The sequence below is a fragment of the Sciurus carolinensis genome, chromosome 7 (assembly GCF_902686445.1).
Source record: "Sciurus carolinensis chromosome 7, mSciCar1.2, whole genome shotgun sequence".
NCBI lineage: Eukaryota > Metazoa > Chordata > Mammalia > Rodentia > Sciuridae > Sciurus > Sciurus carolinensis.
Window position 1 is genome coordinate 21722672 of NC_062219.1, and position 17715 is coordinate 21740386.

A 17715-nucleotide genomic window follows, 5' to 3' on the forward strand; every position below is an offset into this window, starting at 1 on the left:
CAAGTATAATATTTCAACTATAATGCACAAATCAATAACAACTGAAAGTTAACATTTTTTTCAGACTGGAAAAATGTTTGCTAAACTGTCACAAAGAAATGATGTGTGTCAATGTGGGAAATTCAATTTTAATGTACATTCACGAGTATTCCATGCATCCTAATCTTGCACTGAAGACAGTTTAGTAATAAACTATTTTAAAGTTAAAAAAAAATAAAAGAATTTAAATGGAAAGCAAGGACCACTTTCACTCTATCAAAACTGCTGGGACTCCGGCTCCAGCCTGTTCCTCTGTTGTCCCACAGATCCCAGAGCTTTTAGGTAATGTGAAAAATCCCAACATGCTTGGTCACCATCAAAGGCATAGCGTTTTAGGACAACGGTTCTCAAATTATAGCACGTGTCAATATTATCTGGGGAAAACCTGTTGAAAACGTCAATTCTGGATGCTGTTCCAGTGGATCTAGAATGTGGCCCTGGACTTTTGTTTCTTTCTCTTTTTTTTTTTTTTTTGTTTTGAAATAGCCTAGATAATTCTGATGATTATAATCTATACTAAGATTCACTAGACAGGTTTGGGACTGATCAGGGTTTAGGAAAAAAAGAGGTGAAAACTGAGGCTAATGCAGTTATGCACTACATAACAATGTCTTGCTCAGTGACAGGCAGCTGTATGAGCATGGTCCCATAAGATAAAATGGAGTTGAAAAGTCCCTACAGCCTGATGAACCTACAGCTGAAGAAGCAAGAGAAAAGGAAGGAAACTGCCAAAGAAAAAGGAGAATCACCAAGAACATTCACAGTGAAGGGCATAGCAGAAGCTTCTGTAGACCTCAACGGGCTCCTTAAAAAGTCTAAAAATATAGACCTCAACACCAAAAGGTTTTCATTAATAGAGAGGAAGGTTCATGGTGAATTACCTACTTATGAGCCAATCTATGATAAAACAACAAACCTAGCAAGCAACTCCCACCAAAATATTTCTGATAAAATTAACAGCATCTCAAGAATAGCCTTGGGAAGATCCTTCAGCAGGTGTTGCAGAAGATGGCCTCGTGATCATAGCAGGTGACAGTTCCAAGCCTGTCACTGCCCCCTGAAGACCTTCCAGTGGTGTAAGATGTGGAGGTGGAAGGCAGTAACAGAGGTGATCCTGACCTGCACAGGCCGAGGTCAAAGTGTGTTTGTATCTTGCTTTTTAACAACAAAAAAATTTAAACAGTTAAAAAATAAAAATAAACAAACACAATAAAATTAAGTTTAAAACTGGAAAAAAAGCTTACAGAATAAGGCCATAAATTTAAAAAAAATGTATACAGCTGTACCATGTACCTGTGTTTTAAGCTGTTATTACAAGAGTCAAAAAGTGTTTAAAGATACAAAGTGTTTATAAAGTAAAAAGGTTACAATAAGCTAAGGTTAATTTATTATTGAAGAAAGAAATATATTTTTAAAATAACTTTAGCATAGCTTAAGCGCCCTGTGTTTGTCAAGCCTCTGGTGGATACAGGCCTCCACGTTCACTCACCACTTACTCGCTGACTCACATGGAGCAACTTCTAGTCCTGACAGCTCCATTCACAGCAAGTGCCCTATACAGGTGCAGCATCTTAAAATCTTTTACATTGCTTTTTTTTTTTTTAACAGTACCTTTATTATGTTTAGATATATAATAGATGTATAAATACCGTTGTTTTACAATTGCCTATTGCCAGCAACCTTCAGCCCAGTAACACGCTATACAGGTCCGCAGTCTAGCACTCTTGCCTCATGGTGGCAAAGCAATTCTGAAGCCCATCCCACCTCCACGGCTTACAGCTATGCACACACTGAAGCTCCATTGCTCCCTCTTGGCAATCCTGCCATCTTCTCTCTCTACTCTGTGTCATTCCCAGATTATATCCCAATAAAAACTTCCTATGCAAATCTCAGATTCTCATGGTGTCTGCTTTCTGGGAACTTGACCTACAGTCATGAACTGACAGAACTATGTAGCTGGCCTTTCTGCACACAACATCTGGAGTATTGGGTGGTCACTCAATCTCTCAGAGAGCTTCCTTCCTCCTTTATAAAACATGAATACAAGCAACAACAATAGTAATGACACTTGTGTCTGTTTTGCCAGGCTTATGAGAATTAAAAGAGAGAATACATAAGAGGAAAGTTTGTAAATAATATAGAACTACATATATTGTCACTTAAACATATTATGTTGGTTTGCTCGCAGTAATGAGGGCAGAGGGGAGGAGGAGGTGGGAAATACAGTAATATTATGAGATTCAGCTTACACACTGTATCCTACATTGTCCCAAATCAACAGATTTGTGTCACTAATCAATACAACAAGGCACACAGTAGAAAATTATAACTAAAACCAGGAGAAGAGATGTGCATGGCTGTAATCCTAAAATGGCAATGGATAGACAATACTTGTGTCATATGGAAACACAGTAATTTCCACTATTCTGAAAAGCTGACATTTACATCATTACCCAATAAGTTATGCAAGGAAGACTGCTTTATATCTTTGGACAAGGAAACAAGTAGAACAGTTGGGTACATGCTATGGGATTACTTCTCCAGGAGTCTTGGCATCTGAATTATCTTAGCATCCATTGAAAAGATAAACAGCTTCAGTTAACAACATGTAATTATCTCAAAAATAATTAAGAATCGCCTACTCCAAAACCCTGAGTTGCACCAAAATTACCAAATCATTGAACTCTACAAGGAACCTGAATGAGAAATGTAATGTACAGTATTCATAGGTTCAGAAAGAGTGGCCCACAATGCTCAGCTGACAGATGGCTTCACTACCAGCAAAAGTCACAGAATGGTTAGAACTGGGAGGAGATTCAGAGACCTATCAGAGCCCTCAATTCCAGCGATACCCATCTCTCAGGGAAACCACAGAAAAAAAGAAGTAGGACAAACCCACATGAAATATTGGCCAAAACCTTTCCCTTTCTTGTGATCCAAGAACTGAATGAATTACAGCTGGAATACAGAATTAAAACCAAGGGACAGGTGTATGGATCACCCTGAAGGCTTCCTGTAGCTCTCATACAGTAAGTATAAACATCTTGATCTCCTCATAAATCTGAAGAAATGTCAAATGAAACATGTAATTCATAGGAAGAGAAAACTTTTAAAACTTTCAAGTTTAGAAATCTGAACATTTTAGAGCTTCAAATGTTCAAAGCAAGTTTGTCTAGTCAGTTTGAGTATAGCATTAATTCAGTGTTTATAATTCTTTTTAAATTTTTTTTATTTTTTCTTTTTAGTTATACATGACAGTAGAGTGTTTGTTTTTTTTTTTTTTTTTCTTTTTTTATAGCTGTTTAAATTTAGTTTTTTGTATGTGGTGCTAAGGATTGAACCCAGGGCCTCATGCATGCTAGGCAAGCGCTCCACCACTGAGCCATAATCCCAGCCCCTAATTCAGTGTTTATAATTTTTTTTGTACCAAAGATTAACTCTGGGGCACTTAACCACTGAAGCACATCCCCAGGCCTTTTTATGTTTTAATTTTGAGACGGGCTTTCTCTAAGTTGTTTAATTCCTTGCTTAGCTGCTGAGGCTGGCCCTGAACTTGTGATCCTCCTGCCTCAGCTCCCTAAACCTCCTAGGTTACAGGCATGCACCACTGTGTCTGGCCAGTGTTTACAATTCTTAATTGGTCCAAAGTGAAGGTTTTGAGGAAAAGATAATCTGACCTGTTTGGTGAACAAAAATCAGGATGTTAACCCAAATCAGGGTAGCTTGATGAATAGTGATGGATTTGGGCTGGATATTTTGGAGGGTAATGGGAGGAACAGGGTTATTGGTCAAAATACCTTTTTTGGGACCAAGGAGTTTACTTGAATGCCTCAAAAAGAAATCAAGATCTGAACCCAAGAAACTGGAATCATTCTGCCAAGCTAAAACTAGAGGATAAGGACACAGCAGGGACAGGACAGGCAGGTAAGGCACCTGTTTCGGGGTAAAACCAGAACAAAATAAGCCCCAGACGACAGATCACAAGGCAGGAACAAGTGATTTGCAGTTGTTAGGTCCCTGCCTGCTTTTGCTAGGTGACTTTTCCACCAATAGCTCTAATCCATAGATTAATACTGCCCCCAAGGGTCAAACCAGCCTCCCTGCCTCCCTGTGGAAGAGCTTAGCAACAAAACACACCTAAGAAACACAAAAAGCTGCTAGGCACAGTGGCACACATCTCTAATCCCAGCCACTCAGGAGGCTGAGGCAGGAGGATGGCAAGCTTGAGTGCAGTCTTAGCAATTTAGTGAGACCCTATCTCAAAATAAAAAGGTCTGGGGTATAGCTTAGTGGTAGGCAGCTTACCTGGCATGCACAACACCCTGCATTCAGTAGACAGTACCCACCCCCCCAAAGAAAAAAGAAACATCAAGAGCTGAACATCCAATGGTTGGGAAGGATGGTGACCAAGACAGATCTGCGGAAACAATGGTTGAAGTTCTGGGAACCTTCAGGCACTGAGTCTCCATTAAAATGTTTAAATTTCCAGAAGAAATTTCTGATATCTCCAGGTTTATTCCTAGCTCTACTGTGCTTTCTTAGAGTGATGGTGCTGATGGGGTGGTATGTGGCACCTTGTGCCCTGCGGCCGTTCCTGATGGGGGAAGAATTGCCGGGATCAGGAGAATGACTCCAACCTGAGTTCACTAGTCTAAAACCTCATTCCTTCACCGAGAAGCAGATCAGCAGAGTGTTTAGAAGGCACGCTCTGGAGCCAGGTGCTTGGCATCAATTCCTGGCTCTGTCAACTATTAACGCTGCACTTTTTCTCACTTGCCAAGGTAACTTAGAGTACTGCTCTCAGAGGAGTCCTGTGAGCAGTAAAGGACTTAATCCATATAATGAACCTAAGACAGTACCTGGTGCAGGTATTTAGCTATTATTAACCATCGAAAAAATGCTCAAGGAGAGCACTGATCATATGTCAAGTACTGTGCAAGCTACTCATCATCCACCAGCCCAAACCTTCTCTTCCATTTAGCGGGATGACCCTATCCTTGTCATTAACTAGAAATGCAGGCATCATCTTAACTCCTCCCCCTTTCTCAAGGTATACTTTAAACCTGCAACTGGGTTCTGCCCATTACACATCTCTCAGCTCCTTCCCCCTTTTCCATTCCTTGCTGTCACTGCCTCATTAAAAGTTCTTTAATTTCTCGTGTTGGATTTTATAATAATCTAAGGTCAATGTCATTTTCACCTAATCTGTCCTATACTTTTTTTCCCTAAGTTTTTTTGTTTTTTAAACATGTGTCTGACGACATCATTAATTTGTTCAAAGGTCTCTATAGAACAAAACCACAGCTCTTTCCTGGCACATGGGCCTTGGTGATCTGGCCCTGCCTGTCTCTCCAGCCCCATCCTCCAGCCCTCCCCCAGTGCCCACACCACGCAGGCTGGAGTTTCCTGACCATAGACCACTGTTGCACTCCTCTGTACTGTTGTACATCTGCCAAACAGCGCCTCCTCCCAGGTTAAGGTTCATTATTTAATCAATAAATACTTCTTACACTTGTCATGACTCAAGCCTAGGTCAAGATCAGAGAGCACAATGGCGAATAAAACTCTCGACCCTTTTTTTTTTCCTCATAGAAAAATGTAACTTTGAGGGTTTCAAAGGAGAAATGAAATGTGGAAATTTAAGTAAAAATTTAGCATTGGTTCCTCTGCTGGTTGAATATCTTAGAAAATGGGAAATTTAACATATAGCAGTCAGTTCCCTTTATTCTTGGAGGATATGGTCTAGGATCCCCAGTAGTGCCTGAACCTGGTAAATACTCTGTATATACTGTATGTTTATACACACAAACTTATGGTAAAGTTTAATTTATACATTAGGCACAGGATGAGATTAATCATACTATTAAGGTAGAAAAATTATAATAATATACTATAATAAAAGTTATGTAAATAAGGCCTCTCTTCCTCTTTCTCTCTCAAAATACCTTATTGATATTTGTGAAGTTTTTATTTAATATTTTGGACCTCAGTTGACCCCAGGGAATTGAAGTCATGGAAAGCCAAACTTCAAATCAGGAAGGACTTCTGTACAGAACAATGAGCAGAACGTTGCTTCAATACAGCGTTATAAAGTTATAAACTATTAATTAGCCACTCCATTTTTTAAAAGGCACATAACTAAAAATGCCAGCAATTATCCAGGGGTGATAATAGACTGGGTTTATTTTTATATGGTCATTAAATCATATGAAATATGATTAACTCAAATTCTTTAAAAATCATGCCTAATGTACTAGGAAGAATAGGCTGCCTACAAAGATAAGCAGAGGACTCAACTAAAACCTTCCTTGTTCTTTCAGCAATGACCCAAAGCATTCCAAATCCCATAACTGCAGAAACATCAGTCAAATGGGGACAGAAACTCCACTCTGGTTGTAGACTTATGATAGCACCCATCTCACTATACTGAATTTTCCAATATAACTTGCAGGCCTTCCCTGAATCTTTAGGCTCTGTTCTAGTTGTATAAGCAGAGCTAGGTGAAGAGGGTGCCCAAGAACTATTGTCTCAAGTGGAACCCAGCACAAGTCAGCTCCCCTGGAGATGCTATTCCCTTTCCTAGAGTGTACTGACATCCTGTAGAGTCCCTTTCTAAAAGCTACAGAGCTTTTAGAAAGCTGGTCTGCTTTAACATTTTAATTTCCCAACTCTGACATCCACCTTCTTCAACAATTTCATGTGATTTGAGCACCAATTTAGTAAAGACAAACTATTTTGATTTCAGAGTGGCTTACAATCACTACGTAAAATGACTTATTTCTACCATACCATGAAAGTTAATAGCAAATGGTTATTAAATAATGAAATTAATTCTCTCGGGTTTCTGTGGCAAAGCACATGATTTTAAGAGTTATCTTAGATCAGCCTAGTGAACCTAGCTGGTATGCTGTCCCATCAAGCGCTTTAATAAACTGAAAACTTGAATTGTTACTTCCTACCCCGCCTGCACCAGTTGGGCGGCACAGGTATCTCACATCTGTAGTTTTATTTTAAATACGGGGTCGGGGGAGGCGGGAAGATGAAGCACAAACTTTTCAAAAGTTCATTAACAAGGTCTCACAATTAAGAAAGCAGCCCTGTGACTCATTTTGGGATACTTGTGTGCAAATAACAACTCCTCCCTTTGCTGAGAAATGGCTTAAACAAGTGCGTGAGAACCACAGGAAGTCATGCAGATCCCTGCTGTCAGTGGAGAGTAGAAAAGGAGAGAATTCCCTCTCGGGACGGTGTGGTCCTAGGCGCTGCCACTACTTCTCTCCATTAAAGAAAAAAAAAAAAAAAGTTTTCTGTGGAAACTGTTTCAGGCCGTATCAATGTCTCCATATTTCCTGGTTCCTGAGTCATATTGTCAAGTTCAAGTCAAGAAGGACCCATTCTGCTGTTTTTGAGAAAGAGCACCCTAATAGGAAGTGAAGAGGTGATCAAACCAGGTGCGTTTGAAATAATTTCTGAGGCACTAAATCCTCAATCGCTCATCCTCTATAATTAAAATGATAACAACAACAATAATAATAAAAGGATTAAAAAGGCATCCCTCTCTACACGAGAAACCCAATGCCCTGTCCCCAAGCTACCCAGAGGCAGCGTGGGGACCTAGGCAGATCCGGAACGCTGCCTACCGCACAGCATCCCGCCCAGTGAGCGCGAGTCCCGCCCCGCCGGCACCCGCACCCTGCGCCCCGCAGCCGGCGCGCCCCTGCTCCGGGGGAGTTAGGGAGAGCAAAGGAGACCCTCGGAGGGAAAAACCAACCAGGACTCGGGGCGAGCGTGGCGCCGACGAGGCCGTCCTGCGCGGGCGCACGTCCCGCGGTGGGCACCGCGGCTCCGGAGAACCTGCTGCGCGCCTCCCGCCGCCGCGGCCGCGATCCTTCCGCGCCGGCCGAACTCAGCGCCGCCGCGGCCGCATCTGGGTGCCGCCGGCCCAGCCCCGGCCGCTTGGGAAGCCTCCACAGCTGGGGACAGGCCCCGCCCCGGGGCGGCAGCGCTAGGGCGCGGCCGCCAGCCGCCCTCGGCTCGCCGGCTCCCGCCCCGACAGCAGTCCGCGCGCTCCTGACTGCCCGGAACCCCGGACGCGGCGGCCACCCCCATGCGCCCCAGATGCTGCGGCGGGCGGCGCGGCCAGGCGGGTTCGCGCTGTTGGGCGCTCCCTCCCCGCTTCTCTCGCCCCCAGGCCGGGGAGGTGGGCCGGTCCAAGGCGCCGGACTTGCCCGGGGAAACCCCGTTGAACTGGTGACATTTGCTGTCCGTTGCGTTTCCGCGGCAAGGACGCTTGATGCCGTTTCGGGCGTGGGTGTGACTGCCGAGGTTGCGGCCGTCCCCGAGCCTGCCCAGACCCACGAGGCGGAGGCCCGGGAGGCGGGGGTCACAGGACCTTCCCAGAGCCAGCCTAAGACCTGTCAAGTGGGCCTTAGACGCCAGCTGAGTCGGTTCATTCATTGGATAGCAAATAAGTGTCCACTGCAGTTCTCAGGTCACCTCGGTGGTGAAAGTCCTGCCGAAATCTGCCCTCAAGGCTCTGGCAATAAATTTAGTGTAGAGAGAGAAATGGAGAAAGTGCCTTATGTCAATAGGTGGTAAGCGTCTTGGAAAACAAGGACAAGACTTAAGAGTAAGGAGGTTCTAAAAACAAAAACAACTTAAACGACCCTGCGTTGATGGGAAAATGTCAAACACAGGAAGTACTGAAAGAGCGCCCAATGGCCACAGATGGGAACAACTTGTACCCCCGATTACAACTGAACCCAAAGTACAAAATATTCGTGAGTCCATACTGATATGAATAAATGAATAAATAAGTGGGAAGGGAAGACAGTGCCCCCACAGAATTACAAATAATTTCAGGAGATACTCTGCTCCCAAGGAAGAGACTCTCCATTCTGAGTTTGGACTGTGCATAGTGTATCCCTCCGAAAAGTACCGCTTGGACAGGAGGAAAAGAGTCGTTTGACAGGAGAAACCTGAGAAACATGACCTCATCCGGGTGCTCAAGGTCAATATCGACAGCTGTATATCATATTGATGCTATGTACCTTTGATAGGGTGAGGTAAATGGCACTTTCCCTCTATGGTCTTCCTTCCCAAACCCATAACCCTGGTCTTATGAGGAAAAAAATGTCAAATTCCCAGAGGAACATCCTTCAAAATCCTGATCAATGTTCCTAAAAGATGCTGAAGTCATCAAAAACAAAGTCTGAAACCCACCGCACTCTAGGGGAACCTGAAAACTAAATGTAATGTGATATCCTACACGGGATACTGGAACAGAAGAAGGAGCTTACGTAAAAACTAAGGAAATCCAAATCAAGTATAAGCTTTTGCTAAAAAAGTGTCATGATTGGTTCATTAGTTGTGATCAGAATATCATACTAAGGTAAGATGGTAATAATCAGGAGAACTGGGAACAGAGTTTATGAGCATTCTCTGTACATGTTGCATTATTTTGTAACTCTAAAACTATTCTAAAATACAATTAACTTAAAAAGAAGTAAAATAAGAGGGATGAGGAGTGCTACATTTTAAAAATGGGCTTATTGCAAAGGTCGCTAAGATAAGAAAACCTTTGAGGGAGGAAACTGTGTGCATGTTTGGATTAAGACCATTTCAAGCGTAGGGAAATGCAGGTGTAAAGACTCTGAGGCAGGAACCTGCTTGGCTTTTGGAGAAACATCAGTGTGGGCACAACAGAGTGGGGAAGAGGAAGAGGGTGGGACTGGAGATGGACAACCCAGCATGTAGGGTCTTAGTGGTCCTGGTAGTTTTTAAATTTTACTTCAATTGAGATAGGAAACATTTAGAGAATTTTATCTGAGGAGTGACATGATGTGTCCCAACTGTTGTACTGAGGATAGATTAAGAGACAAAGATGGAAGTAGGTGACTGTGACAATTTTAGGCATCACCTTGGCTAAAAGGCACTCAGGTATTTGGCTAGACATTATTCTGGGTGTAACTGCAAGTGTGTCTGAATGAGATTAATACTAAGCTGGTAGACTGAGTAAAGCAAATTTCCCTCTCCAAAGGAAGTGGGCTTCATTCAACCCACTGAAGGCCTGAACAGGACAAAAAGGCTGAGTATGGGAACATGCATCCTCTCTCAGCCTGGCTGTCTGTGAAATGAGACTATTTTGAATTTGGACCCAGACTGAAACTTAGGCCATTGTCTCTCTTGCTTCTCAGGCCTGTGGGCTTAGACTGGAACTCCACTGTCAACTCTTCTGGGTCTCCAGCTTGCTGACTGCTGATCTTGAGAGTTCATAGCCTCCATAACTGAGCCAATTTCTTACACATACATTTATATATCAATTAGCTATCTATTCTCTTGGTTCTGTTTCTCTAGAAACTGCTGACTAATATGAAGCCATAACAGTGGAGCTGAGAACTGGTCAGGTTCTGCAAGGACTTGCTGATCAATGAAATGTACGATGTGAGAAAGAAAAATCAAGGAGTCAAGTTTTTACTCAGGGCAGCTAGAAGAAAAGAGGCCCCTCCGTTGAGATGGGGAAGACTCCAGAGAAGTAAGTAATGGTGGCGGGTAGGAGGTGGCAAGGAGAGGAGGAGAGGATTGCTGGGGATTAAGATTCCATTTCTTTTTTTCTTTTTTTTTTTTTTTTTTTCATTTTATGGGGATTGAACCCAGGGCTGTGTATATGGGAGGCAAGCACTCTACCAACTGAGCTACATCCCCAGCCCGAGAGTTCCATTTCTGATACTCTTAGTTTGGAGTGTCAATAAGGCAGTTGGATAGATGAACCTGGGTCAATGATGTACATTTGGAAGTCTTCCATGTAGTGTGGAGATAGAGTTGAGATGCCCAAAGTTTGAGGACTAAAGCGGTTCAAAGTTCAGAGGTCAAAAAGATGAAGACAGAATGAATTGAACATAATTTTCCTATGTTCATATGTAAATACACGAGCAGTGTAACTCCATATCATGTACAGTCAGAAAAGTGGGAAGTTATACTCCATGTAGGTATGGTATGTCAAAATACATTCTACTGTCATGAATACTAATAAAATTATTGAAAAATCTCTAGAGGATGCCACCATTAAAAAAAAAAAGAAGAAGAAGATAAAGATTCTTAGGGGCTGGGGAGGTAGCTGAGTCGGTAGAGTGCTTGCCTTGTAAGCACAAGGCCCTGGGTTCGATCCCCAGCACCCAAAAAAAAAAAAAAAAAAAAAAAAAAAAGATTCATAAAACGAGAATGAAAGGCATGCTTAGTGAGCTGGGAGAAAGAATAATGTTCCAGAAGCCAAATGGAAAAATGTTTCAAAAATCATTCATCTATAAAATGCTACTCAAGTGGGAAAAAAATAGAACTAAAAATGAAGCAATGGGTTTGGCCATGCAGAAGTCAATAGTGTACTTGATAAGAAGAGTTTTGGCAGTTGGGTGACCAAAGCCCATTTGGAGTAAGACCAAGGAGAACAGAGTAAATTGAGACCAATAGAAATGGAGCAGTTACTAGAAGTAATTATACAGTTGAAAAAGAGACTACAAAAAGAAGAAGTTATGTATTCTGTGTGCTCATGAGCATGAACCAAAAGGGAAGGAAAGAGTATTGATGGCGGAGAGAACAGGGATATTTGCTGGAGTGATGATCTTGAGTGGATGAGCAGGGGTGGAATCCAGTGTGCAGAGGAAAAGGCAGTTTAATAGGAGAAGAGAGAATTCATCCATGCTAACAGGAGGGGAGGCAGAATGTATGGTATGGGCACAGATGCTGGTCAATATGGAGGCAGGAACATATTTCATCAATGAAATATGAAGCAGGGTCATCAGCCAAGAGTGAGGAGTGGAAAAGAAGTTTAAGGAGAGAGGAAATCTTTAGGACTTCAAGAAAATATATAGACTTTGAAAATATATTTGGATTGTTCAGTACCAGGAAGAGGTAATTCTAAATCAGAATTCATGAATATAAAAGGAGACCAGTGAGTATGGTTGTGTGTTTTTGCCAACCTGGTTTACCTATTTGGGTCCAAAGAAAATGAGACTGAAGTCTGGATAAAACTCTGATGGAGAAGAAAGGGATGAGGGAGTTGAGGATGTATGCAAGAGAATGATTACCAAAAGGACCTTGGCATCAAAACCAGGTAAGGGGGAAGGGTTTTGAACAACAGCACTGAGGCAAAGTGAAGTGGTAACAGAGGCTCAATGGAGTGGAAGTTCCAGGGGATCAAGACATGGTAGTGGTTCCATATATAATGGAATGCTCATTAGCAGCATTCCACTATATATAAATAGATACAGGATTCAGTTGCAAAATTTACAGTATAGTTGTCAGAGAGTGGGATGTCTGAGACTGGGTTTATAAAAGGATGAATATATTGATAATAACAAGGTGTAGAGTATGGCCATGTCTGCAATTGATCTGCCCACCTCCTACTGAAATCCCTGGTTGGTCTTCTTGGATCTTTTCTCCATTTGCTTTTGCAGAGATGGGGATGGAACCCTCGTGCATGCTAAATAAGGGCTGTATCACTAAGCTCCACCCTCAGCTTATCTTCTTGTTTATAAATTTTACTGAAAAGTTGGCTCTCACCTCCAATCTGTTTTTCATTTGTTTGTTTCGTTTTAAGAGATTGGGACTCACAAGGACTCTAAGAAAGGCCAGCACTTGGAGAGGGACATGGCTACCCCATGAAAACTTCTCACCATGGACACCACTGGCATTCCAAAATTTCAGGGCTCGTAAAACCATCCAGTCTCAGGGGTGGGAGGTCGCTTAACCCGATCACCCATCTGAGCTGCATGTGGCACTGCCACAGCCTTCAGCCAAGTGGCATTTCCACGTCCCTGCACCATATAGTGATCATCAACTACTGTTTCTCTTTTTCATGCTAGAGAATGCGCTTAACCTCTCTTATTGTGAGATAAAATATATATCTCTCATAAATTTTACCATTGTAACCATTTATGATGTACAATTCTGGGGCGTTAAGTGCATTCACATTGTCCGGTAACCACCACTGTACATCTCCACAGCCTTTTCATGCTCCCCAGCTGAAACTCTGTACCCATTAAATACCGACTCCATATTCTCCTCCCCGCCTTCACAACCACCATTTTACTTTGGCTTTATGATTTTAACTACTCTCAGTACCTCACATAAGTGGAATCTTGTATTTATCTTTTTGTGATTGGCCTACTTCATTTAGCATAATGTCTTTAATGTTCATCCATATGATAGAATGTGTCAGAATTTGTTTACTTTTTAAGCCTTAATAAATATTCTGGGGTTTTTTTTGTGTGTATATATAATCTGGTATGTATATCTGATATGTATATGTATTATTTGTGTATATAAATATATGCTGTATAATATATATATGCATTATACATAAATATATATGACCTGTCTATTTTGTGTATGCATTCATCTGTCAGTGGATACTTGGGTTGCTTCCATCCATTAGCTATTGTCAATAATGCTGCTAAGCGCATGGTGCACGAATACCTCTTTGAGTCCCTGCTTCCATTTCTTCTGAGTACATACACAGAAGTGGCATTGCTGGTTCATATGGTAATTCTGTGTTTAATTTTTTGCAGAATCATCGTGCCATTTTGGACAACAGCAACACCATTTTACATTCACACCAGCAAGAAGCAAGGGTTCCAATGTCTCTGCCTCCTAACTAACACTTGGTATTTTATTAGCCTGTCTTTGATTTCTCCCTATTTGATACCCTGTAGGGCACACAATGTTGTGTGTGTGGGGGGGGAAACAATTGTAATTAACCCCATCTGAAAGGAAAGGAGGTTAAATGAAGCAGCTGTGCTCAGCAAGCCCCAACTAACCTATCTTGCTCTAGATCTGCACTGTATCTTACCATAGCCACATGTGGCTAATTAAATTTAATTAAAATTAAACAAAATTTAAAGTTCATTCCCCAGTCTCATTAGCATCATTTCAAGTGCTTCATAGTCCCCACCACGAGTGGCTACTATTTTGGGTAGTACAGAATAGAACATTCCTTTTATTGTGGACCGTTCTTTGGTTACTAAATTGGAGAGTTTTCTAGATCCTTGTGGCCACACCTGTCTTGTCTCACAAATCACATTTGGATAAATTTTTCCAGGACTGGCTAACCTAAATTTTACAATGAAGATGTTTATTTTGGGAAGGAGGAAACACGCTGCTTAAAAACCGTGTGGCTCTTTTGAACATCGCCAGCAACTCTACAAGTTTTGATTTTCACGTCTAAATATTATAATTGGACACTTGGTGGCCCTGTGTTCTGTAGCACTTGATGGGGATCTTCATGAATCCAACCTATGAAACTATGTAAGTCTTCCTCTACAACATTGGCCTCACTTACCTACAGACTGTAAACTTCAAAAAGGCAGGGATTGTGTTTGGTTTACTTACTACTTTTTTCCCTCAAAGCAGCACACAATGCTCAGACATTGGAAACTGTCAGTAAGATTTCTTGAAAAGGGAGTGATTAATGTAGTGATGGGCTCAGGGCCCTGAATAGCCTTTTATAGGGAGGCACTCTAACCTAATGAGATGTACCACTATCCATCTCACTGTCCTATGGAAAATGATCTTTTATTTTTACAGAATACAGATTTTAATTCCTAGTTCCCTCTCCCCATTGTTCTTTCCTCTATGGTTTAAAAAAAAAAAACAAAAACTTGAAACAAAATTTCTATGAAGAGCTTATATAATGCTTGTTTATAAACACTTGCCACCATTACATATAAGGAGAAAAAAAATCTTGTGTTTTTATAATGCTAGTGTGTGTGTGACATCTTCTGCCTGCCCCTTTAGAGCCATCTTGCCCTTCCCTCCACCTGAACAGGTTATTCTAACAGGTGCCTGTGCCCCATGGCTTCCCTTGGCCTTGACCAGTAGGGAACTCTGGCAGGAGAGCAGAGGCAGGGGATGAGCTCAAGGAATCAATTCCAAACAGAAGGACTGCCTGTACCTCTAAGTAGAAAGTCAGGGTTTCTCTGAACTGGTCTGCTCTACATGACTCTCCCCTCCTGGTTCCCCAATACCTCTCCCTTTTCATGAGACTTAGCCTAGGGTTCCACTATAGGCCTTACCCATACTTTTAAAACAGCCCCTTTATTTATAAACCAGGCTTCAATTATCCAAATTAGAATGTGCCATCATTTCCCTTTGGGCCCCTAACTGATGCAATATCCTTAATTAGTAGCAATATTATAGTCTTTAAATCCCAGCTCTGAAAATTTTCTAACTATGCTCCTTACAAAAATGTCCTTGACAGTATTGTTATAACCTTATTTCAATCCACTGGTTAGCTTTATGAAGCAAACACATTGTGTGTCATATAAAACTTCTTCTAGTACACTCGGGCTTAGAAAAATTACCACAGACAAATCTTTTTGTATAGAACTTCTCTACACAAAACGTAATTTATGGCAATACAAAAATGAGAATTGTGAAGCAGGTTGTTAAGGTTGTAAATATTTAAATATCTAATAAGTTTTAAAGTGCTTATAGATAGGTGTTGAAATCTGCAAAATCTTCAGTACTGCAAATGAACTATCACTAATATATATAGCCTGACCAGAGAATGCAGATTCTAAATTTTGAAGCTCAAAATTTAAATGTAAATGTGTTATTAGCAAATGTCAGATTACTAAAATAAATAAATAAATAAATAAATAAATAAATAAAACTCATAATGCTAATGCCAGTGTTAACGTCAAACAATACTTATTGTACTCTTACAATGTACCAAGCACTGCATTCACATTTCATTATAACATCTCATTTAACTCTCATCATAAATATAGGAGGTGCATAATACTCATCCCCATTTGACAGAGGGGTAATTGGAGCCTTAAGGACGCCTGTCCACCATCCATGCAAATAGAGACACTAGATTTAAATCCAAGAGTCTCACACAAAAGTCCATGTTCTTAACCATTAATTAAAAATCCAAGAACAACATCAAAGACTTACAGAAGAACCAAAACTAAGGACTTCCCAAAGCAAATTATTTTCATCTTGTTATCTGCTCTCAAAGAGCATTATGCAATTCTAGGTAGACTTAGAAAAGTTGTTTTAAAACAGACAAGGATGCAACATATTTTTATGAGATATTTCTTTGAGATAACTCTCAAAGCAAATTCTTTGTTGTTTATAAAGCTCATTAACTTTTCTGTGCATGGTACACAAAGAGGGTTAGAAAATGAAAAGTGAAAATTGTTTTATTTTGGTATCAGTTAAAATTTCATCCCTGCATACATATTCCTGAAATGACACTCTGGAATTTTTTATTTTAACCCAAATTTCAAGTAAATGAAAACCTTCCTCCCAAATATTTGCAATTTGTTTTAAGAGGCCTGATGTTGAATACATGCTGGCTGCCCCATATACACAAACAGACCCATCCTCTGTGACAGAAATGGATCCAAAAAAATAACAATCTAGTCCAGATATAGTATAGTCAATCCGCTAAATCATTCTTGATGGAAACCAATTTTTCTGAAACTACAGTTTTACATAACAAGTTGCTAGTGTATTTTAAGAGGAGACTGTTAATAGTCATTTCTGGTAAACTCCTATTGCACCACTGTCCTCTGCTGCGGAACTGATAAAAAGTGAAACAGAAAAGCACACACATTCTAACAAAGAAGTCATGCATTTTGCAAAAAGTTGCTTCAGTCTTCAGACTCTAGACACTGGTTTTGCATAGGAATAATTAAGTTAGCTCTCAACAGGTGTCATTTTCGCAGACAGGCTAAATGTTTTTACATAGTTTTGTTCCTTTAGATGAACTCATGGCACCCATTTAGAAAAGATACCCTTCTGTACCAAAAAGCCTTACTTTGGGGTTGAGAACTGGTTTGCTTCTCTTCTTTTTCCCCTTCTTCCACTTCATCTCCTTGTTGAAACTCCATCTCTTTGTCGTTCTCCCTTTTACACACTCCTCAGATGGACCGATTCTTTCTCCACCGATGGTTTATAATTTCTGTGAGTCCATAGACCATATCCTGGGAGTATACTTCTGTGATCCTAAAGAAAATTTAAGAGTACTTTGTTGGCACCACAGAAAACAAAAGCATTTCAAATGAGGAACTGATTAGAAGTGATATAATGAAAGCAGATCGGAGTCTGAGCAACAAACTCACAGATGTAATGGGCAGAGTCTTCCCTTGATGTTATCTGCCCAGGATGATGATCTTGTGGAGGAGACCTTAAGAAGCAGATGGATGTTCCCTCTGTCCCCATCTCCTTACCTTACTCCAGTGCTGAGGAAGGAATCTGTGGAAGAGCCTGCCTGGCCTTATACCCCTAGGGCTGCATGTTGAAAGTGGACCATCCCCATGAGATTGCTTGAAACCTGCTGTTCTCAAGTGGGTGATGGACAAAGATGAATTATGAAACAGGAACCTTTGCTGCAACTCTGTATCCCTACTTGCAAAGTAACATTTACAAAACAAATGCCCCCCCATGCACATCAGCATTCATAATTGATTACACTGCAAAGCTGGGTGCTGAAAATAATTTATTCATGCCTTATTTCTTCCATGAACTTGGTACATCATCTCTCCAACTTAATTGATGAGCAGGACCTTCTTCAAGGAAAAAATATATGGTTATGGCATCTGAAGTTGTAAAATCATTTCTACAATAATGTTGCTTGAATATAATGTAAATACAATGTCACTTAAACATTTT

The 17715-nt window shown here is 41.0% G+C and overlaps 1 protein-coding gene across 3 annotated transcripts in view; it reads right to left on the bottom strand.

Annotated features, from left to right (window-relative positions):
- Positions 1 to 17333, bottom strand: part of Stx11 (syntaxin 11) — a 46484-nt gene extending 29151 nt beyond the window's left edge. Inside the window, exons 1-2 of one of the 3 annotated variants that reach the window (XM_047559464.1) lie at positions 17274 to 17333; positions 16862 to 17049 (exon numbers count right to left, since the gene is read on the bottom strand). In XM_047559464.1, the coding sequence (XP_047415420.1) occupies positions 16862 to 16934 (73 nt within the window). In that variant the 5' untranslated portion in view covers positions 16935 to 17049; positions 17274 to 17333. Of the gene's footprint in view, positions 1 to 7810; positions 8170 to 16861; positions 17050 to 17165; positions 17184 to 17273 lie in introns of those variants that run through there. The other 2 variants (XM_047559465.1, XM_047559466.1) reach the window with 2 other exon arrangements.
- Between the last annotated feature and the right edge of the window lie 382 nt (positions 17334 to 17715).